This window comes from Rhinopithecus roxellana, chromosome 8 (genome assembly GCF_007565055.1).
Source record: "Rhinopithecus roxellana isolate Shanxi Qingling chromosome 8, ASM756505v1, whole genome shotgun sequence".
In the NCBI taxonomy this organism is placed as follows: Eukaryota; Metazoa; Chordata; class Mammalia; order Primates; family Cercopithecidae; genus Rhinopithecus; species Rhinopithecus roxellana.
Window position 1 is genome coordinate 127,888,721 of NC_044556.1, and position 24,382 is coordinate 127,913,102.

The 24,382-nt window shown below is 45.1% G+C and overlaps 1 protein-coding gene across 1 annotated transcript in view; it reads right to left on the bottom strand.

Annotated features, from left to right (window-relative positions):
• Positions 1–286: 286 nt before the first annotated feature.
• The window catches only part of LOC104672018 (protein transport protein Sec16B), a 48,317-nt gene continuing 24,221 nt past the window's right edge, over positions 287–24,382 (bottom strand). The window contains exons 14-26 of the mRNA XM_030936452.1: positions 24,049–24,160; positions 22,187–22,292; positions 19,257–19,397; positions 17,973–18,077; positions 17,059–17,134; positions 14,294–14,593; positions 13,379–13,446; positions 5,376–5,528; positions 5,106–5,204; positions 4,258–4,369; positions 4,051–4,130; positions 2,051–2,149; positions 287–1,427 (exon numbers count right to left, since the gene is read on the bottom strand). Of these exons, the coding sequence (XP_030792312.1) occupies positions 1,356–1,427; positions 2,051–2,149; positions 4,051–4,130; positions 4,258–4,369; positions 5,106–5,204; positions 5,376–5,528; positions 13,379–13,446; positions 14,294–14,593; positions 17,059–17,134; positions 17,973–18,077; positions 19,257–19,397; positions 22,187–22,292; positions 24,049–24,160 (1,523 nt within the window). The 3' untranslated portion in view covers positions 287–1,355. The remainder of the gene's footprint in view (positions 1,428–2,050; positions 2,150–4,050; positions 4,131–4,257; positions 4,370–5,105; positions 5,205–5,375; positions 5,529–13,378; positions 13,447–14,293; positions 14,594–17,058; positions 17,135–17,972; positions 18,078–19,256; positions 19,398–22,186; positions 22,293–24,048; positions 24,161–24,382) is intronic.

A 24,382-nucleotide genomic window follows, 5' to 3' on the forward strand; every position in this document is an offset into this window, starting at 1 on the left:
GTTAAAACAACTTTTTGTGGAACAAAATACACAACATTTAGTTTAGTTAGTAAAGTGACTGACTTGCATCAGAGGAGCGTTTTGTTCATATTTTTTAAATTGGAAAAATAATAACATTAAAGTAGACTTAGAAGTTAAGAGGATCTGTCCCTAGATTCTTCATTAACAAAGGGCTCTTTCCAGCTATTCACACTTGATCACACAATAAAATCATTATTAGAAAGACTTCAGGGAAGAGACCACCAATGTACTGTCTTCCTCTGCAAAAATCAGCCAGAGACAAGCATTTGCTATAAAATTATCTAGGTTTAATTATTATCAACATCAGAACTATAGAACATTAACGTACTAAACCTGTATTTACAATTACATGTACAAAAAAATGTTCTTTGTGAGGAGCAATTTTCAGCAAATCTGACGAACAGCAAGAGTCATTCCTATTTTGGGTTTGAAAAGAGAAATGGAAATTTCCAAGACGCCCCCCTCCTCCCTCTCACTCCAGTGACCCTCCGAACATCAATTTGCAAAGGCCTGAGGTAGAAAGGGAGGTATTAACAATATCAGGCATTCATTCTTCCCCTCTTATGAAAGGGATGAATTTTTAGGAACCTTTTTCCATCATTTATTATACTGATGTGCCATCCATCTGCATCATTAGGTTCAGTAGTTACCATGACAATATGATGCCTAGAGCAATCTAACTTGATAGCCACATGCCAGAATGTGAAAAAATAGGACCAGCTAAGAAAGTGAGAGAAATAGAATTAATCTGAACCACATTTAAAAAAAAAAAAAAATGTGCACAAAACTAGGACCAAGAGGGAAACTGCTGAAGTATCATTGAAGAGGAAATTATAAAGGGCAGTAATAACCAAGTTTCAGTATAAAAACTTTGCTAAGTAGAGCCATGTATTGGTCTATTACTAAGACAGGAAGAAGTCCAAGTTGGTCTAGAACCTTGTTCTGAGCTCCTGCCCCTCCCCTGCTTCCCATTTCCTGCTACAGGGCCCTGTGGTCCCATCTTTGATTCTAGCTGTTAGGGCCCTAATTTCCCCAAGGCTCTCAAGCCACCACCATAAGTGCCACCACCATGTCACTCTGCTCATGTGCAGTCTGCTATTAGACCCAGACCTTCCACCTGATGAAATAATTTCCGGCGTTCTGAAGCTAATCTTAAGACACTGAATTGTGCTGTGTCTTGAGAGGTCTTGTCCTCTTGCCTCCTAAGTGCCTGGTGGAGGCATCGGGCTGACACAAACCTCTTGAGGGTCCCAGTATGGTAGAGAGGGACTGGGAGATTGAGAAAAGGAGAGCAAGCAAAGTTGCGGAGATGAACGTGGGACGCGTATTTATTCTCAGCATGGCTGAGTGGGATAGCGACGCTGAGCTAGGCGATTTGGCCGATTGAGGCTAGTGGCCATGGGCAGCTGGAAAAGAAGAACAAATATTACACTGAGTACAGCCCCAAACATGACTCTGCCCGGGATTGATTGGATGGATGGAGCTAGGGCACCCTGAGCCTCTGTGTAGAACATTTCCCAAGATTGTGTTCTAATTATCTACCTCCACCCAACACCGTCACCTAACTCTGGTGAAAAGAAATAGGATTTTATAAAGAGAGGAGGCCAAATGAGACATTAGCAGAGCTAAGTCTACCCAGTTTGCTGAGGAACAGGGAACTTAGCTTCTCTCAAAGTTTCCAATGATCCCTTTATCCCCAGGACAGACTGACAGTGCACCCACACTACTGATGCCAACACCGACTGTGTCTCCCACATCTCAAGAGCTGTTAAAATTTAAATACGATATTAAGAGTAACTACATTTATTGACCATTTTGTGGGTTCCAGGCCCTTCATATACATATCTGTGAGCTAGCTACTAATGACCTCATTTTACAGATGCAGAAACTGAGACTTGGACAGTCTCAAGACTTTCCAATTGCTCAAGAATTCACATATCGTAAATGGCAAACTGGGATGATAAACCTAGGTCTCCTTAATCCAAAACCTGTGCTCCTGGCCAGCCCCTCCCCCTGAGGGTTTCCTTACCTGAGGGACCTGAGATGGGTTGTAAAGAGGAACAGCCCCTTTTAAGGCAGGTGGAGGAAGCAGAACACCAGGGTTGGAGCAGAGCTCAAAGGAAACACTCTGTGATAGAAAAGCATGGAAAATCCCATCAGTGCCCACCTCCCAGATTCCAGAATGTTGAGGCTTTCAAGAAGCACATCAGGATTATTTGGTATTTTTCTCAGTGATTTCTCTGAGTTCCTTATCGACTCTCCAAAGGACATAAACAGAAATTTCTCAAAAGAAGAAATGGCCAATAAACAAATGAAAAAAATGTGCAACATCAATAATCTTCAGGGAAATGCAAATTAAAGCCACAATGAGGTACCATCTTACTCCTGCAAAAATGACCATAACGAAAATGTCAAAAAATAATAGATGTTGGCACGGATGTGGGGAAAAGGGAACACTTCTACACTGCTGGTGGGAATGTAAATTAGTTCAACCTCTGTGAAAAACAGTATGAAGATTCCTTAAAGAGCTAAAAGTAGAACTAACATTCGATCTAGCAATCCCACTACGGGGTATCGGCCCAAACGAAAAGAAATCATTATTTGAAACATACACTTGCACAGGTATGTTTATAGGAGCACAATTCACAATTACAAAATGTGGAACCAACCTAAGTACCCATCGACTAATGAGCACGTAAAGAAAATGTGGTGTACATCTACGATGGAATACACTCAGTCATTCAAATGAACAAAATAATTACATCTATGATGGAATACACTCAGTCATTCAAATGAACAAAATAATGTCTTTTGCAGTAACTTGGATGGAGCCAGAGGCCATTATTCTAAGTGAAGTACACAGGAGTGGAAAACCAGGAACCATATGTTCTCACTTTTAAGTGGGGAGCTATGAGTACGTGAAGACATACAGAGTGACATAATGGACTTCAGAGACTCAGAAGGGGAAGGGTGGGAGGAGGGTCAGGGATTAAAAAAAACTACACACTAGGTACAACCCACATCCATGCCAACACTGCTTGAGTGATGGGTGCAATAAAATGTCAGAATTCACCACTATATAATTGCTCTAGGTAACCAAAAACCACTTGGGCCCCAAAAGCTACTGAAATGTTTTAAAAGAGAACCGTATCAGAAGGATTTCTTAACAGAACTCAGGGAATCTCAAGCAAGCAAACATGGTTCAAGTGGACACATCCAACCCCTGGGTCTGGAGTGGCAATATTGACAAAAAGAAAAAGCCTCAATAAATTATACTGATACTATCATAAAAAGTAATATACCTTCAAAAGGCCTAAAATTATACAAGTGTTATCTAACCAGGCTTAAAGAAATAAAAATGTTTTCCTAGCAATAGATATGAAATCCATACTAATGTGGACAACTCATCAAGAATTTATCATAGCCCTGGACAAGGTCTCCATCGAATTCTGCCTCTTCCTGGGACAGGTAAAAAGGCAATTCCCCAGGCTTCCCCTGAGGAAGCTGTTATAGGTTGAAATGTGTTCTAAGAAAAAAAATCACGTGTTGAAGCCCTAGCCCCCAGTACCTCAGAAAACATATGTTTGGAGAAACATGAAAATACAACATTTGGAGATGGGGTCTTTAAAGAGGCAATTAACATAAATGGAGGTCATATTGGCAGCCCAATCCAGTATGACTGATGTCCCTATAAGAGGAAGAAATCTGAACACAGACATGCTCAGAAGAAAGGCCGTGTGAAGACGTAGAAAGAAGATGGCCAGGCACAAGCCAAGGAAAGAGGTCTCAAAAGACACAACCCTGCTGAAACCTAGACCTCAGCTTTCAGCCTGCGGAACTGTGAGAAATTAGGTTTCTGTGGTCTGAGCCTCCGTTCTGTGGTACTTTGCTATGACGACCTGAGCAAACTAACACAGCAGAGAAGCATTCCTCATGTTCCCCAGGAGTCAGCACCGTCCACACTGAAGGTTCAGTCCTCACACACAGGCATCTGCTGGGATCCGAGGCTCCAGCCCAGGGGCTGCTCACCTCAGGTCCAGACAAGCCTCCAACCCCAGCGTCCGCAGCTGCTCCCCCACTGGATGTGGATCCTCGGCCTTCACCCCCACCTGGAAAGCAATGAGTCAGAGCTGTTTCCTCTGCTCAGGACTGGAGGTCCCACTCCCAGAGGGCACCCCCACCCTTGGGAGTGCTGAGGGGACCACCCATGGCCCAGAGGACGCGAGGTGGCGGTACCTGTGCCAATGGAGAAGGCGCTAAGAGCTGGCAGAGGAGGGGACTCAGGGGAAGGTGTCAGTGAGAGGCCCAGGCCAGCCTGGTGGGGAGAAGATGCTCTGGGGGTCTCCCGCTTTGTGGAGAAAGAAAGGCAGCATTGGCGACATTGGTGGTTAACAAATTCACACCCACCCACTTGCGTTCCCACACTCAGGATGGCGGCCTTGCCGCAAACTGCTGCTGGGTACTTCCCAAAACCCCCTCTCCTCATCCCACTCTTCTGCTCAGTAATCCACACTAGCTCCCTACTGCTGACCCTTTAAAGTTACATTTCTTCATCACAACTTTTTTTTTTTTTTTTTTTTTTTGAGACGGAGTCTTGCTCTGCTGCCCAGGCTGGAGTGCAGTGGCCAGATCTCAGCTCACTGCAAGCTCCGCCTCCCGGGTTCACGCCATTCTCCTGCCTCAGCCTCCCGAGTAGCTGGGACTACAGGCGCCCGCCACCTCGCCCGGCTAGTTTTTTTTTTTTTTTTTTTTTTTGTATTTTTTTAGTAGAGACGGGGTTTCACCGTATTAGCCAGGATGGTCTCGATCTCCTGACCTCGAGATCCGCCCGCCTCGGCCTCCCAAATTGCTGGGATTACAGGCTTGAGCCACTGTGCCCGGCCCATCCCAACTTTTTAAAGCTTTTATAATCTGCCTTGCCCCCACAGGACCAATTCATTTCCCACCATCTTCTGTCACAAAACCTCTGTCTCGTGTGGCCTGGGGTAGAGTCAGGTGCCAGCTCTGAGAGCTCCTAGGTGCTAAGGCAGCTCCCTCTGAAAGACCCACAGACAGAGGCATCCTCTCCCTTCCACAGAGCCAACCTCAGAGTCAGGGCTGTCCGAGGAGTCCTCCTCTCCAGAGGGAGATGCGTTCTTGGTGGGCTTCGATCGAAACCAGCTGAACCAGCCAAACCCTGGGCTCTGGAAGGGGAAGAGGACATTTTATGACCTGCAGGTTTGCTTCTCCCCCGACTATGAGGTTAACCCGCCCCCATGTGACAGTCAGAGCCCAGACTTCCAAGTCTGCACCACCCTTAAGGAAGGGAATGGCAGGGGGAGGAAAGCCGGGGAGAGAAGAACAAGTCCCTCCACCTTTGTATGCTCCTTCCCATCTCTGAGCTTGCCTCTCCGGGCAGTATTTTGGGGAGAGTTTTTATCAGCCTCATCGGAGGACTCCTCCTCATCCTCCTTGGCTGAATTGGTGGAACTCTCAGAAATACTTGGTGCTCTGGCAGCCAGTGGTGTCTGGAATTAAAGAAAGAACTCACATTTGCATGGCACTTGACAGGTTACCAAACACATTTGCACGTACTCCCTCACCTGACCTGCTCAGAAGCAGTGGGATTGTCTCTCAGAATCATATTGTACTGAAGAGGAAGGAAGGCTTAGCCATGAAAAATGACTTGCTGAAGGTCGCAGGATAAAGTCAGAGCCCGAGCCCATGTTATCCCTAATCTTACAGACCTTCGTCTGTGGTGCCACCTCTCTAGAAACATACAGTTTTCAGAACTATGCCAAGGCCTGGAGCAGGGGTTATGGACTGCTACTGCTGGAGATGAAGAGAGCCAGAAAACACCCCACAGAGGCCCACAAGCACCCCCAAAGAAAACAGAGAATGTAGCAACCACCAAACATAACTTGTCTTAGAGCTCATTTCCTAACAGACTTGCTCAAGATCAACTGTGAACATATGCACCAGAGGGGGGTAAAATACACCCACATTCCTTTACATTAACTTTTTTTTTATTGTGGTAAGATAGATACAAAATAAATTTTGCCATTTTAACTATTTTTAAATGTGCAATTCAGTGGCAGTAAGTATACACACAGTGTCGTACAACCATCACCACTAGCTGTCTCCGGAAGTTTTTCATCATCCCCATTTGCCCCTCCCCCAGGCCCTGGTCACTGCCATTCCACTTCTGTCTCTGAGTTTGCCTATTCTATGTGTCCCACATAGGTGAAGTCATATGACATATTGCCCTTTTCTGTAATATTTACATTTTTTACTCTCAATAAAACACAATTGATACAAACCTTAGGAAATACTTTGGCAAAATAAAGAAAAAAACTTTATTTTTTATTCAAATGCATATAGTGTTGACTGTGTGCCTGGCACTGTTCTAAGGGCTTTATATGTAGTGATGCATTTAATCCTTACAATAGTCCTGTGAGCTAGGTGCTATTATCTCATTTTATATATGAGAAAACTAAGGCACAGAAAGGTGAAGCAAGCTGTCTCGGGTCACCCAGCTCGTAAATGGCACAGCAAAGGCTAAAGGTAGGCTGCCTGGCTTTCCTTCTAGGAATTCCTCCTAAGTGAATGATTCAAGACATAGACAAGGGCTTATATACTAGGATGCCCAGCACTGTGTGTTATATATGAGTGAGAAAAGGAAGAAGGAATGGAGGGAGGGAGGGGAAAGGATACAGCACTCACAATGATTAACGACAACACGGGAATAATCTACCAGAATGCGAGCTCCTTACTGTGGTCATGGAGGCCCCATAAGCTTGCCTCTGCTGCCCTCCAGCCTTGTTTCTCAGCCCTCCTCCCTACTGCTCCCCACTCTCAGGGCACAGTGGCTCCCTTGATCTCCCTTAACTACACCAAGGGGGCCACTGCAGGGCCTCCAGTCCTGCTGTTTCTCTGCCTCGAATGCCTTTCCGCTAGATATTCACCTGGCTCATTTCCATGCTCCATCCTCATCTCCACTTGAAGGCCTCCTCAGTGACACCTTCCTTAGCCACTCCTCTGAAGTGAGATGCCTGGCACGTATACTTGTCTATGTTTAGTCACTTCCACTAGACTTGAGTGCCTGAGGGAAAGCTTGGGCTGACGTGCTGATGCCTCCCCAGCCCCTGTGACAGAACTCAGAGAGTATTTTGAATAAATGAATGAATAGCACTACTTTCATAAAATGAATTTTGCCATGCCAATACTAAAAATTATATTTATGGGGGGCACCAAGATGGCCGAATAGGAACAGCTCCAGCCTCCAGCTCCCAACGTGAGCAACACAGAAGATGGGTGATTTCTGCATTTCCAACTGAGCCTCCGCTGCTGCTACCCAGGCAAACAGGGTCTGGAGTGGACTTCAAGCAAACTCCAACAGACCTGCAGCTGAGGGTCCTGACTGTTAGAAGGAAAACTAACAAACAGAAAGGACGTCCACACCAAAACCCCATCTGTACGTCACCATCATCAAAGACCAAAGGTAGATTAAACCACAAAGATAGGGAAAAAACACTGCAAAAAAGCTGAAAATTCAAAAAATCAGAGCACCTCACCTGCTCCAAAGGAGCATAGCTCCTTGCCAGCAACAGAACAAAGCTGGACGGAGAATGACTTAGACAAGTTGAGAGAAGAAGGCTTCAGTCGACCCAACTTCTCAGCGCTAAAGGAGGAACTATGAACCCAGTGCAAAGAAACTAAAAACCTTGAAAAAAAGATTTGACAAACGGATAACTAGGATAACCAATGCAGAGAAGTCCATAAACGACCTGATAGAGATGAAAACCGTGATATGAGAACTACATGACAAATGCACAAGCTTCAGTAACCGACTCGATCAACTGGAAGAAAGAGTATCAGTGATTGAAGATCAAATTAATGAAATGAAGCAAGAAGAGAAGTTTAGAGAAAAAAGAGTAAAAAGAAATGAACAAAGCCTCCAAGAAACATGGGATTATATGAAAAGATCAAATCTACGTCTGATAGGTGTACCTGAAAGTGACGGGGAGAATGCTACCAAGTTGAAAAACACTCTGCAGGATATCATCCAGGAGAACTTCCCCAACCTAGCAAGGCAGGCCAACATTCAAATTCAGGAAATACAGAGAACGCCACAAAGATACTCCTCGAGAAGAGCAACTCCAAGACACATAATTGTCAGATTCACCAAAGCTGAAATGAAGGAAAAAATGTTTAGGGCAGCCAGAGATAAAGGTCGGGTTACCCACAAAGGGAAGTCCATCAGACTAATAGCAGATCTCTCGGCACAAACTCTCCAAGCCAGAAGAGAGTGGGGGCCAATATTCAACATTCTTAAAGAAAAGAATTTTCAACCCATAATTTCATATCCAGCCAAACTAAGTTTCATAAAAGAAGGAGAAATAAAATCCTTTACAGACAAGCAAATGCTTAGAGATTTTGTCACCACCAGGCCTGCCCTACAACAGCTCCTGAAGAAAGCACTAAACATGGAAAGGAACAACCATTCCATGTTGGAATGTACCAGCCATTGCAAAAACATGCCAAAATGTAAAGACCATCGAGACTAGGAAGAAACTGCATCAACTAACAAGCAAAATAACCAGCTAACATCATAATGACAGGATCAAGTTCACACATAATAATATTAACCTTAAATGTAAAAGGGCTAAATAGTCCAATTAAAAGACACAGACTGGCAAATTGGATAAAGAGTCAAGACCCATCAGTTTGCTGTATTCAGGAGACCTATCTCACACGCAGAGACACACATAGGCTCAAAATAAAGGGATGGAGGAAGATCTACCAAGCAAATGGAAAACAAAAAAAGGCAGGGGTTGCAATCCTAGTCTCTGATAAAACAGACTTTAAACCAACGAAGATCAAAAGAGACAAAGAAGGCCATTACATAATGGTAAAGGGATCAATTCAACAAGAAGAGTTAACTATCCTAAATATATATACACCCAATAGGAGCACCCAGATTCATAAAGCAAGTCCTTAGAGACTTACAAAGAGGCTTAAACTCCCAAACAATAATAATGGGAGACTTTAACACCCCACTGTCAACATTAGACAGATCAACAAGACAGAAAGTTAACAAGGCTTATAATTAATAATTATTAATTGAGGCAATAATTAGTTGAGGCAATAATTGAGGCAATAATTAGTTGAGGCAAATAATAATTAGTTGAGGCAATAATTAATAACCTACCAAAAAAAGTCCAGGACAAGATGGATTCACAGCCAAATTCTACCAGAGGTATAAGAAGGAGCCAGTATCATTCCTTCTGATACTATTCCAATCAATAGAAAAAGAGGCAATCCTCTCTAACTCATTTTATAAGGCCAACGTCATCTTGATACCAAAGCCTGGTAGAGACACAACAAAAAAAGAGAATTTTAGACCAATATCCCTGAAGGACCTCTTCAAGGAGAACTACAAACCACTGATCAGCGAAATAAAAGAGGACACAAACAAATGGAAGAACATTCCATGCTCATGGATAGGAAGAATCAATATTGTGAAAATGGCCATACTGCCCAAGGTAATTTATAGATTCAATGCCATCCCCATCAAGCTACCAATGACTTTCTTCACAGAAGTGGAAAAAACTACTTTAAAGTTCATTTGGAACCAAAAAAGGCTATCCAGGAATGGAACTCAACTCTGCACCAAGCGGACCTAAAGATATCTACAGAACTCTCCACCCCAAATCAACAGAATAAACATTCTTCTCAGCACCACATTGCACTTATTCCAAAATTGACCACATAGTTGGAAGTAAAGCACTCCTCAGCAAATGTAAAACAACAGAAATTATAACAAACTGTCTCTCAGACCACAGTGCAATCAAACTAGAACTCAGGACTAAGAAACTCAATCAAAACCACTCAACTATGTGGAAACTGAACAATCTGCTCCTGAATGACTACTGGGTACATAACGAAACGAAGGCAGAAATAAAGATGTTCTTTGAAACCAATGAGAACCAGATACAACATGCCAGAATCTCTGGTACACATTTGAAACAGTGTGTAGAGGGAAATTTATAGCACTAAATGCCCACAAAAGAAAGCAGGAAAGATCTAAAATTGTCACCCTAACATCACAATTAAAAGAACTAGAGAAGCAAGAGCAAACAAATTCAAAAGCTAGCAGAAGGCAAGAAATAACTAAGATCAGAACAGAACTGAAGGAGATAGAGACACAAAAATCCCTCCAAAAAATCAATGAATCCAGGAGCTGGTTTTTTGAAAGATCAACAAAATTGACAGACTGCTAGCAAGACTAATAAAGAAGAAAAGAGAGAAGAATCAAATAGATGCAATAAAAAATGATAAAGTGGATATCCCCACTGACCCCACAGAAATACAAACTACCATCAGAGAATACTATAAACACCTCTACGCAAATAAACTAGAAAACCTAGAAGAAATGGACAAATTCCTGGACACATACACTCTCCCAAGACTAAACCAGGAAGAAGTTGAATCCCTGAATAGACCAATAGCAGGCTCTGAAATTGAGGCAATAATTAATAACCTACCAAAAAAAGTCCAGGACAAGATGGATTCACAGCCAAATTCTACCAGAGGTATAAGAAGGAGCCAGTATCATTCCTTCTGATACTATTCCAATCAATAGAAAAAGAGGCAATCCTCTCTAACTCATTTTATAAGGCCAACGTCATCTTGATACCAAAGCCTGGTAGAGACACAACAAAAAAAGAGAATTTTAGACCAATATCCCTGAAGGACCTCTTTAAGGAGAACTACAAACCACTGATCAGCGAAATAAAAGAGGACACAAACAAATGGAAGAACATTCCATGCTCATGGATAGGAAGAATCAATATTGTGAAAATGGCCATACTGCCCAAGGTAATTTATAGATTCAATGCCATCCCCATCAAGCTACCAATGACTTTCTTCACAGAAGTGGAAAAAACTACTTTAAAGTTCATTTGGAACCAAAAAAGAGCCCGCATTGCCAAGACAATCCTAAGTCAAAAGAACAAAGCTAGAGGCATCATGCTACCTGATTTCAAACTATACTACAAGGCTACAGTAACCAAAACAGCATGATACCGGTACCAAAACAGAGATATAGACCAATGGAACAGGACAGAGGCCTCGGAAATCACATCACACATCTACAACCATCTGATCTTTGACAAACCTGACAAAAGCAAGAAATGGGGAAAGGATTCCCTATTTAATACATGATGCTGGGAAAACTAGCTCATAAGTAGAAAGCTGAAACTGGATCCCTTCCTTACTCCTTATACAAAAATTAATTCAAGATGGATTAGAGACTTAAATGTTAGACCTGAAACCATAAAAACCCTAGAAGAAAACCTAGGCAATACCATTCAGGACATAGGCATGGGAAAGGACTTCGTCTCTAAAACATCAAAAGCAATAAAAACAAAAGCCAAAATTGACAAATGGGATCTAATTCAACTAAAGAGCTTCTGCACAGCAAAAGAAACTACCATCAGAGTGACACGCAACCTACAGAATGGGAGAAAATTTTTGCAATCTACTCATCTGACAAAGGGCTAATATCCAGAACCTACAAAGAACTCAAACAAATTTACAAGAAAAAACAAACAACCCCATCAAAAAGTGGGCAAAGTATATGAACAGACACTTCTCAAAAGAAGACATTTATCCAGCCAACAGACACATGAAAAAATGCTCATCATCATTCGCCATCAGAGAAATGCAAATCAAAACCACAAGGAGATACCATCTCACACCAGTTAGAATGGCGATCATTAAAAAGTCAGGAAACAACAGGTGCTGGAGAGGATGTGGAGAAACAGGAACACTTTTACACTGTTGGTGGGAGTCTAAACTAGTTCAACCATTGTGGAAGACAGTGTGGCCATTCCTCAAGGATCTAGAACTAGAAATACCGTTTGACCCAACCATCCCATTACTGGGTATATACTCAAAGGATTATAAATCATGCTGCTATAAAGACACATACACACATGTGTTTATTGCGGCACCATTCACAATAGCAAAGACTTGGAAGCAACCTAAATGTCCATCAATGACAGACTGGATTAAGAAACTGTGGCACATATACACCATGGAATACTATGCAGTCATAAAAAAGGATGAGTTCGTGTCCTTTGTAGGGACATGGATGCAGCTGGAAACCATCATTTTCAGCAAACTATCAGAAGAACAGAAAACCAAACACTACATGTTCACACTCATAGGTGGGAATTGAACAATGAGATCACTTGGACACAGGAAGGGGAACATCACACACCAGGGCCTATTGTTGGGCGGGGAGAGGGGGGAGGGATAGCATTAGGAGATATACCCAATGTAAATGACGAGTTAATGGGTGCAGCACACCAATATGGCACATGTATACATATGCAACAAAACTGCACATTGTGCACATGTACCCTAGAACATAAAGTATAATTTAAAAAATCATATTTATGAATGACATAGAAAAATCTCATTATATAGTGTTAAGTAACAGGAAATAAAGCTTTGCATACATATGTTCTTAGCCATTTAAAAACATGTATATGTGTATAATGTATATATAGACATACATATATGTGTGTATACATATGCATATACAGAAAAATAGTGTAAGAAAAGAAAAACACTTTGACTGTTGGACTGAGTGATATTTGATTCTTTATATGATACTTCACTTTTAGATTTTTCTACAACAATAATGTACTACTTTTCAGTCAGGAAAAAAAAAAAAACGAAAACCATAGAAGTTTGTTAAGACCTGTACCCCTGTTTTTCTACTTTAAAAAGTTACAGGATGTAACCCTCCAACCAGGAGAAGCTGGAGAACGCCTGAGGTTTGGGACCAACACTGCCCATTGCTGAGGGCAGGGGTGTGTTCAATCAGAGCTAGAGAGAATGATTCGTCAGACATGGTCACCTCCAGGACCTTAGAGCCTAACTGAGGAGAAAAGACAGAGGCAGGCACTGTCACAGCTACCACAGATCTTTCTTTGAAATAAAGCCAAGTAAAAATTAAAACAAGGAAATATCAACAGTCTTCCATGGCAGGACAGGGTATGGCAAGCACTTTGTGCAGCACTGAGAAGATGTCAGAGGTAACAGAGATCTGAGAGGCCAAAACAAACCAGCTCAGTTGCTCCCTCTTACCCCATGGACATAGGTTGGTGGGGTTGAGTGTAAACAAGAACACAGCCTCCCGCCCAGCTCCCAGGAGTTGGTACAGGAAGAGGCATGGCGAGATGTGGAAGAGAAAGCTGCTGTAATGCTGAGGAGGAGCTTGCATGTGGCCAAGAAACCAGGGCAACTGGTAAAAACCAGAAGCGTTTGAGTGGGCAGTGGTATCTTTTATGCTGTGTGCTCTCACCTTTGCTTTGGAAATGACCTCTTGGCCATCAGGAGGCTGGGAGGTTTCTTGAGACACTGTGTTCTCTCCTGAGTCACAAACAGAAATGGAAATAGCAATGGGAAGTTGTGCTTTTCCCATCTATCTTGAAGAAGAGTAACTGGGACACAATCAGCTTTCTTAACTGCAGCAGAAGCTCCGAGTCCATAAGCCCAAGCCAATCACAGCAAATACAAAGAACGCTCACATGGCTCAGCTCAATACCAGCCACCCCAGGACATGCTATTCAACTCATCCTCTACTTCCACAGCCACTCTTCAGGAATCTTGGAAATCAGAACATCAAGCGAGGTCACAGGGATCCTCCACCACCTTCCTCTCCATCTGAGCCTTCATCTTGGACAGGACCTAATCCTGGAAGGTCTAAGATCTAATCATTCTAGGTGACTTCCAGCATCTCCCTGGCATCGCTCAGCATTGCTCACCCATACTTGGCCATTGTTGTCAAAGGTCTGATGAGCCTGAAAAAACTCGGGACCAAGACAGACACATGGGTTTCTGCTGGAGACCCTGATAGTAAGCTTTTGGGTGCAGGATGATTGGAGAAAGAGAACTTGGCCTCTATTTCTCCATCCTGTAATCTCTCTCCTAGAAACTATGTAATCATTTGTATGGCAGGTGTGGCTCCATTTGCCCTGCTGTACCCAGAGGAGATGTGGACCGGGCTGGAAGACAGCAATCTCCTTCAGATACATGCAAAGCACCAGTATAGTGGCTGAAAACTAGCAGGCCCTCGGTAACAGGCACATACCCCCGCATCTGTGTCCTTCCCAGCTCCAACCCAACCTCCTCTGACTGGTCCCAGCACCTCCCTTTCCTGCTTCCTCCCTACCCAGACCCTATACTCAACGTGGCCACCCTAGCTGCCAGGTCTTACCAGGGCCCAGGTGTGTCTGCAGCGTTTCCTCCCAGACTGTTCCTCCAGGGGCCTCTGTCACTGCCACGCTGCTGCCAGTTCCTGGTAGGTGGATCTCAGGAACTGAGTAAAGAGGCATTGGTGCCCCTGTCTGCCCTGCACCCCCTCCTGCTGGGTAGGAGCCCGGCTGGAGAGGGAGGGGCTGCTGTGGGCTGGGCTGGTGCAGGCAGGTCTGCTCAAGCGTCAGCCACAGAGCTGAGCGGTACCCAGGGGCTTCAGAGTAACCTTGACATCCAGAAAAGTCCTGGTAGAAAGTGTTTTCTAAGGACATAGAACGAAGGTAAAGAAGTGAGACCTGAAATGTGGCATTTGCATACTGATCACACCAGAAACATTCCTGCTCATGTCTGTTTTGGAAAGCAGTCACAAGGACAAGCTATCTAATGTGGCTTCCAGTAACGTGATGACAAGTAAAACACAGATGATGGTAACACCCTCATTGCTGTTTACAGAATTGTTTCCTTCACTAGTGTACCCTAAAAATAAAATCCTAAGCCCCTCCATTGACTTAACAGACCCCCTCTTGGACAAGGGGACCCCAGAAAAACCTTAAAAACTGAGTTCCCAGCCATGACGGAATGGGAGGTGAGACACCCTTCATTATACCCCCTCTCTTTTGTAGTTCAGACACAACTGACCAGCATTAATGTTAAAAGCGAGATCTTAAGACTAACAGATCTTATGGCTTGGTGGCCATAAGATACCAAATTATACACAGAACCTAAAGCCCTGCCAGGCAACGGTTAAGTTCCGCACCTTAAGAATAAACTGTGTTCTGGCCGGGCGCGGTGGCTCAAGCCTGTAATCCCAGCACTTTGGGAGGCCGAGACGGGCGGATCACGAGGTCAGGAGATCGAGACCATCTTGGCTAACATGGTGAAACCCCGTCTCTACTAAAACATACAAAAAACTAGCCGGGCGAGGTGGCGGGCGCCTGTAGTCCCAGCTACTCTGGAGGCTGAGGCAGGAGAATGGCGTCAACCCGGGAGGCGGAGCTTGCAGTGAGCTGAGATCCGGCCACTGCACTCCAGCCTGGGCGACAGAGTGAGACTCCGCCTCAAAAAAAAAAAGAATAAACTGTGTTCTCATGGCCACGAGGTTTTTTCTCTAGCAGCTCAGCAAGCACTGGCCTTGAGATGAGCAATGTTAAAACAATTACAACTCATTCCGCTCGCAAATGCTGACTAAATGAGCCTCTGTTCCATCAGCCATAACCACAGCTTTGATTGGACAAGACTGATTTCAGTAACTTTCTCCAGATAAGAAGACCACCAACCATGAACTGGGTCTGGCCAGTTTACAGAGGGTCCCCACTTGAGTGCTTCTGTGTCCCGAAAAGACCTTTTGACAGGTAAGGCCTAATTGTAATATGCTTAAAGGATAAGTCTCCACCCCAAGGTGAACATGGGTCGTGTGTTACATGCACGTTAGCTCATTAGGCATGTGTGAGGATCTCCTTCGTGAACAGTCACAGCTCCTCCTATAACGTGTTAAATACGCATGTTTGATCAACCCATTCAACTTAAATTCTTGTCTTACCTCTCCTTCCCTCAAAGTGCCTGGCTATACTTCCCAGCCTGTGGGATGGCCACCTTGCAGGCTGGAACCCTTTGTAAGAAATAAAGTCTCCTTTCCGAATGTACACATTATATGACCTTTTTTTTAAGTTAACACTACCTTGTATGATCTCTGAGCCTCTAGCCAGTGGGTTGGGAGGGCTGAAATTACCATCCTATCTAACTCACATCTTTTTAATTTTTGATAAATTATTTCTTCTGTAAGGACTTCCTAATGGACTTGGGTATTTAAAACTTAGAAAGCTTCCAGCTAAAAACCCAAACCAGATCACAGAAATCATGGCTTTGTTCTTACAGAATCAGAGTACATTTGCCCTGGAAAAGACCTGATTGGTAACATAAACTAAGGTGTGGACCTATAACATGACTGGTCACAGGACTGGCATGGGTGGCCGACCCGCCTGCTCCATTGGACACCAGGAGCCAGGGCTGTGGGGAAGCAACATCTACAGGCACCCAGCCTAGCTCTCCTCCACCCCCCACCTTTACAGATCCTGCTACACAGTGAGAAACAGAAGCCAAGGCCTGCCCTGCCCTCCCTTCCCTTTGCTCATGCCTGAGGAAGGACACAGGGCTGGGAAGAGACGAGGGCCCTTTACTGACCCTACTGCTGGGGGAACTTGGGGAAAGAGTACAGAGTTAACCAGGGATATGGTGCCTGCCAACCCACCATTGGGAAGCATCCCAAAGGAAGAATAGAGATGCCGTGAAAACATTGAAACATACTTATTCCACAGTCATCTGGTAATTGCCAGCTCAAAACTCTTAAGGACTTTCGACATCCCCAACACTAACATATGATACCGATGAACCACAATCTCTGGACTCAAGAAATGTATCCAGCTGAAGAGAAGTTAACACAGGAGAAAGAACTGGCTAACAATACAGTGCAACACAAAAAACACTCAGGTATTTAAAAACCTGAATCATGAAGCAGACGCTCTCAGACTGAGGGAATTTAGAAGTGTCGGGGATGTGTGAGGCTGGCAGGAGCTGTGTGGAGGAGGCGCCTGGACCACGGGGTGGATTTACACAGGCAAGGCAGGCACCCTGGGAAGGGAAGGGCGAGTGATTTTGTAAATTACTTTGTCTCGTAGAATCAGATCCTGAGCGTCAGCTATGTAATGCTCAGTTCATCATTTGGGGTACCTGTTGTTGTTCCTCTGGCTCCCAAAATAGCTGAGCGAGTAGGATGAGGATCCCCAGTGTCTCCTGCTGTCTTTTGCTATTTAAAATAAATTAAAATTCCTTTTAAGCAACACAAAGGAAAAACAAGAACAGAGAAACAAAGTGATTCAAAACTTAAGCCAAAAAGAAACTTCCAGTGGGAATGACAAGGTAAGGGAAACACTTGTATGCTTAGGGGCCTGGGGGGTCATGTGGATGGGGCTTCCAACTCTGCCCAGACCAGGCAGAGACAGCTGGAGACCAGAGTCATCCACCCTCCCCTGAAGGAAGGAGCGCATGGAAAGAACTAAACTGTAGGCCTCAGCACGTGCAGCAGATAGAAGGGGTAAGGCTTGGTGTGCTTTAAAAAATCCACCCTGTCTTTCCTTCAGAGCAGAATGGGGAAAAGAAAATGGAGGAGGCCCCGTTCCAATTACTGTTCCAATTACAACCAGCAGCTTTTGCGATTGTCAGAACAACAAAGAAAAGGCCCGGAAGACTTTTAAGCAATTGCCCCACGTTACATGAAAGTGACACTGGTCCACTGTGATCCATTGTTCCTAGCAGAGATGGGGAAGCTTTGATGGTCATGAAACATATTCTCTGGGGCCTCAGGGAAGGGTGGCAAGAGTGATTGGGAAGAGCGCCCCAACGTGTCACATGTGAACATAGGAAAACGCTTCCACACAGGGACAAGCAGTGGCAAGGAAGCTGAGTCCCACCCCTTCCCCAGACACCAACTGTGCCTCATGGGTGATGGAAGAGACCGTGGCGAGGCATGGGGACCAGGGACTTGCTAATGTCAGCGCCTACCTGTTCCATGTCTAGGGGAGGGAGGAGGGAAACAAAGGCCGACACCCACCCCCCACCACTGCCCTGGCTCCAGCCCCACTCACCTCCAGCTGCCTCCGAAGTTGCACTAGCCAATCTGGCTCTAGGTCCCTGTCTCTACTGCGTCTTTCTAAAACCAGAGGATCTGACAGCTTCAGTTTCTCTGCTAGCTGTGCCAGGTTTCCAGATGGGTTAGGGGCAGAAAGTAAAAGAGAGGAGAGGAGAGAGAGGGAAGAGAAACGGAAAGACAACAGGGAAGAGAAAACAAGGAAAAAGGAGAAAGAGAGCCTTAATTCACTTGTAAATTACATTATAAAAAATAATCGAAAAATAGCTAATTCAGCAGACATCCTTCCAAAATTGCAACATAAATAATTAACCCGTCTTGGGTGTTAGATTCTAAATAAAGTATGAGGAGAAACAGTTACTCAGCTTCATTTCTCTGCAAAGCTGTCTGCTCTGTAACAGTGTTTCTCAAACTTAGGTGTACATACAAATTTTGTTTGAATTCTAATTGTAAACTTGTTAAAATGCTAATTCTGATTCCATACTTCTGGGCAGGGGTGAAGAGTCTGCACTTTTAACCCGCTCCCAGGTGATGCTAATGTTACTTTGTATTTCAAGGATTTATTCCATAAACAAGTTTTAGTTACCAAAACTTTTCTAGTCATTCATTCTGAGCTCCTTGCAACCATCAACCTGTTGGCAGAAACTTCAGGGAATGGGGAGGCTCACCACCACAAATTTTTATACGTTAAAGAATCCAGCACTTGGGCCTCATCTAAGGCAAAACAAAAATTTAAGGGTAGGCTGCTTTTTTACTCTCTAGCTAATGGGTTTTTCTTCAATTAATTGAAACAACTATTTGCTTGATTGTTGTTTTCTTCCCTAGGAACTAAAGGTTGATATGTTTTTGTTTTCTATTTTAAATGTATCTCACATGTGATAAAATATTCCATGCATTTAAAAGCATTTTAATAAGGATCATTTACTCTTTTAATCACTAAAATATATTTTCTAAGGCCAGCTTTTATAATTAGGATAGTTCACCATAGCATGTATTTTTACTGTACCAGAAAAGCAGATGCAAAAATGAATTTCTCAAGTAGCACCGACATGGTTTCCAGTCTCCAATCCCACCACCGCCCACCCAGAGAGCATCCTTCTTTGTGTAGTGTTGGGCCTCTGCTTATCGTATCTGGGCATGCATACGTGGTCAAAGACGGCCGTGGGCTCCAATTTTACGGCAGGTTCAAAGAAGATGAAATGTAGAGTCTAAGCTGCTCTACAATGGCTTTCTCTGAATAGTGAAGATAAAACAACTGCACAGAACCCTTTGAGAGGCTCACCTTGATGAGTTCCGCTAATAGCACAGGGTGACTGCTCTCTCCCTGGTTCAAGACAGCTGCACCAATGGCTTCGCAGTAATGCAAGGCCTGGGACACGAGGCCATAATCTGCCAGACGGGAAGCATAAAGGAGCTTATACACCTGTGAAGGGAAACGAGTCAGTGACTAGTCCATCCAGGCAGGGAGAGAGAGAGAGAGAAATGTAGATAAGACTTCTTGGAAGTCAGCTGACTGTCAGCTTCCGCTAACTCTGGCATCCAAATATCAGGAGGCTTGTGCCATTTGGAGCATTTTATCTATGCGCAGGCACAACTCCAAATCCAGCCTGCAGTTCCTGCATTACAGAGAAAAGAACAGGAGTCCCATCTGCTCAACCTTCCTAGGTGCTGGTCACCGTGCAAAGTGCACTGGAGTCCTTATTTATTGGGTAGCCCACATATCCAGAGAGCCTGATGTACAGGCACAGGACCAGGCAAAAGACAAACATTAAAAGAAGCAAAAATAGCCTGGGTGCGGTGGCTCACGCCTGTAGTCCCAGCACTTTGGGAGGCCGAAGCAGGCAGATCACTTGAGGTCCAGAGTTCGAGACTAGCCTGGCCAACATGACGAAACTCCATCTCTACGAAAAATACGAAAATTAGCTGGCATAGTGGCATGCACCTGTAGTCCCAGCTACTCAGGAGGCTGAGGCAGGAGAATTGCTTGAATCCGGGAGGCAGAGGTTCCAGTGAGCCGAGATCATGTCACTGCACTCCAGCCTGGGTGACAGAGCAACTCTATCTCAAAAAAAGAAAAAGAAGGAAAGAAAGAAAGAAAGAAAGAAAGAAAGAAAGAAAGAAAGAAGGAAGGAAGGAAGGAAGGAAGGAAGGAAGGAAGGAAGGAAGGAAGGAAGGAAGGAAGGAAGGAAGGAAGGAAGGAAGGAAAGAAGAAAGAAAGAAAGAAAGAAAGAAAGAAAGAAAGAAAGAAAGAAAGAAAGAGAGAGAAAAAAGAAGCAAAAATAGACCCTAGTGCAAAGGGCATAAAGTTAATGGAGAGAGCTTACTGAGAAAAACAACTAACTCTCATGAAAGCATGAGTGGCAGGGCAGGAGCAAGTGTGAGGGCTTTAGTATCAGACAGACCCAAGTTCACATAAAAGCTCCATGTGAGCTGTGAGACATTGGGCTAGTTACCTCATCTCTCTGTGCCTCAGTTTCCTCTCTACTACATGGGACTACTACTACTACCTACGCCTTTGGTTGTTATGGAGATTAAATGAGGTAATTCAGGTGAAGTACTGAGAAGAAACAGCACGCAAGAGATGTGGGGCGACAGCATGTAACCCTTCCGGGCCTCCGTTTTCTCTTTTGTAAAAGGGTTTTAATCAGGCCTACATCACAGGATTTGAAACAATACACAAGAAGTATAATGCCACAATGCCAGGCACACAGAGCACATTCAATCAAGTAGCTAATCTCATTACTAATATCAGCCCCAAGCAGCACCAAAATAACGGAGAGTTGGGATGAATAAAGAAGAGAAAAAAAAGGAGACCAAAGAGCTGGTCGAGGAACTGCAAAGAGGAGCTCATCAGGCAAGGTTTTGCTGGAAAAGGTGAGTCTTTGGCAAAGCCCTTAAAAAAAACAAGATGCTATAGGACACATGCCTAATGCATGTGGGGCTTAAAACCTAGATGACAGGTTGATAGGTACAGCAAACCACCACGGTACATATATACCTACGTAACAAACCTGCACAAACCTGCACATTCTGCTCACGTATCCCAGAACTTCAAAGAAAAAGAAGAGAAGATGCTAATTGGGCCATTTCTCTATGACACAGGAATTCACTTTCAAGGCTTTGCGTTGTGTGTGCATGTTGTTGTAATTGTTGTTGTTGCTGCTGCTGTGTGCACCCTCGACACCAAGCACTGAAGAGAAACAAGGCATTGCTGGAAAAGGTCTCTACCTAAAGAAGATAACTAAGGTAGGAAGGTAAGGTACCCGTGCATGAAAGGCAAGAAAACGCAAGACAGTGTGATTTCAATGTCAGTGGGGGCCCCTGGATTCAGCTGTGGGAGCCACACTGTGCCTGCCATGGCCTCAACACTGACAGCAGTTGCTGTGTGCCAGGCGCTGTTCTTGTGCATTAGAGAAACTAACTCAATTTCATGCCAGCTCCATTACAAAGCACCACTGTCATCCCATTTTACAGCCGAGACCACTGAAGGCTGCCATCTCAGTCATACTCATAGGCGTGGTCCGGGGAGCCTGCATGGAGGAAGGGATGGTGCTGGACGTCAGAGCTCACAGAGGATTTAGACAGAGGAGGGCACGATGTCAGCACTGGTCTTAACGAATGTAAGGTGACAAGGGCATCATGGAGAAACATTGCGAAGACAGGGCAGGAACCACAGCATGGTCACCAACCGCACAGCTGATGCCCTGAGAGGGACGAAGAGGAGTGAGGGCCAGGGCTGAGCACAGAGGGATGTCCAGAGGTAGAGGACAGAGGAGTTCAAAAGAGGCCAGAGAAGGAGCGTGGAGCAGAGGGAGGGTGAGCAGCCACTGGGCTGGGCCTGCGTTCCCACTCCCTCCCACAGGACAGCTGCAGGGGCTCAGAAGAAGGGAGAGCTGTCTGGAGAGATGGGGAGAGGGAGCTGACAGCAGGAGTGAGGCAAAGGCCAGGGCGGCAGGCAGGATGTTCAAACGTCCACAGTCAGGCAGGAGCCTCCAGCAGAGAGGCCTCTGCAAGGTTTTACCTTTGTATTATAAAACGCAGACCTTTAGGGGACATAAAAAGAAATCCTACACCCTCCCACGCTTAAGCTAATGAGGAAAAGTTCAGTGATAACTTAGCCCTAGGTACTAAGTGCCAAAAAGCAAAGCTGGAAATACAGCTGCCTACAGCTGCCTGACAGTGACAGTGGTGGCCTCATCTGGGCTCAGTTACCTGGAAAGAAGGGATGAAGGATTTGGGGCGGCCCAGCATCTGGCAGTACTCGAAGATTTCCGTCCTCTGGATTGCCTCAGTTGTTGCAAATTTCAAAAACTCTTGACTAAAACCAGGGAATAACAATGAAAGAGATTGAGGTGTGGGGCACACGGGAATTAAATCCTAGTGGATCGCCAAACACCAGCTGCAGCCTTTCATGGAGGAGCTTCCCTCCTGGGCTGAGCCCTGCAGCGGCTGCAAGAGAAGAAAGAGACTCTGGGCTCCCAGAATGAGTGTCTCACCTCCTCTCCCTCTCCCTCTCCCTCCTTGAGGCTGAGGAAGGAACAAAACAGAACTCTGCACCAGAGGCGCTGGGAGGCAGAGGCTGCGGAGAGAGGGCGTCGCCTGCCTTCTTGCTGAAGGGTAACTCAAGGCAGGCTACCTCGAAGGGCACTGGGCCCTCCTCTTAAACACACAGAGAGCTGGCCCCCATGCCCATAAAGCCTGTCATGTACCTGTAAAGAGCACCCCTAGTTTGAGCAAACTCACACAAAAGAGGGGAGCCATGTAACACCCCAGGAGCACTGAGACCAAAAGGCATGGCAGAGCAGGTGAGGACTGCTGAGCCAGAAAATCGAACAAGCGTCTGTACATTGGATGTTCATTCCACCAGTGAGGATGGGGACTGAGTGAGTGTGATCTGGTCGGGGCAGGTGGTGGGGGGCACAAGAGTCTCATGTGACCCAAAATTTCTCCCATCAACAGCTCGCCATGGTGTTTAAAATCACAATCACCAGGTTATTCCTGCGGGGTAGGACTTTATTTCTAGGAATTTCCTCATTCAACATAAACCAACATAAACATAGGAGGGGAGACATATTAGCCCACACACTTACTGTACATTTGGCACAGAAGGGATTCTTTGACAAGCTAGCCATGTGCTATCAGAGACCTGGACCTGGAAGGAACAGGCAATGAGCTGGGTATGTTGCCTCAGCGGTAGGCAGTGTGGTGCAACAGTTAAAAGGGCTTTGCAGCCTGACTGCCTGGATTTGGAGTCCAACTCACCCACACCCTCGCTGTACCATCTGAGACAAGTTATTTCATCTTCCTGTGCCTCAGTTTCCCTCCTCCATGAGTACGATTGATATCTTTGCTTGACTTCACTTCTTCATAGGGTAAATGTGTAATAATGAAAGGAAATAGTGCAAAGAAAATGCCTGGCACAGCGTAAGAGCTTAGTGACTCTTAATGCGTATGGGGAGGGGGATAGAGAGATACAGAACAGGGAAGGCCACTAGGGAGCGAATCGTTCTGTCTGTGCATTCATTCACTGGGAGCTGACCAAGGGCCTCCTGCAGGAAAAGCCTAATGCTATGGCCAACAGAGAATGTCACCAGTGGGACTCTAAGTAGCTTGTGCACCAAGTCATTGTAGGGATGCTAGGGCCCCAAAGAGAGACTAAACATAAACTTCTTCCATTATCCAGTTTTGCCCAGGGCGGGCTCTCAGAACAGGCCCAGGGCTGCTTAAGACCAACCCACAAGCCTCCACACATAATTGGTTTTTTTAAGGAACAAAGTCAGCTTGTGGAGCCAGGGTGCCACCTAGTGGCCAAAGGACACAATACTACACAAAGGCATCAGCCCACCTCTTTGCAGAGCAAGACCTAGGGCCTGAGACCCCCGCTGATGCTGTAACATGGGGCCCACGGGGCGTCTCCTTGCACAGACCTGCACAGGTAACAATCCCAGATAAGGGAGCCAGTGGAAGCTGAAATTCACATGAGGAAAGGAAAAATGGATTCATAAAACCCAACAAGGGCTAAAACAATCCCTTGGAAAATGTCCTTCCTGTTTCCTTTCTCCCAGGTCACATACCTGTGGCTGCTGCCCAGCAAGACCAGATGATCTGTCTTCACGGTGTAGTGGCCAAAGGGCACATGAGCCATGAGGTAACAGAAGTGAGCTGCCTCCACAAGCCCCTTCCCAGCTGCAGGAGGAAGAGAACAAGACCCAGTCCCGGAGCACACCCGTGTGGGGGCCCATCATCTGGGTGGGATAGGAGAGAGATGGAACAGTGGCCTCCGGGGTCAGAGGGGAGAAGCCACATGGGACTAAATGAATGAGCCTTTCATAACATGAGTCACAGACCCCTAAACCCCACTCCTCCCACCAGCCCGTTTGGCCTCAGACGTTACATTTCTCTTCAGCC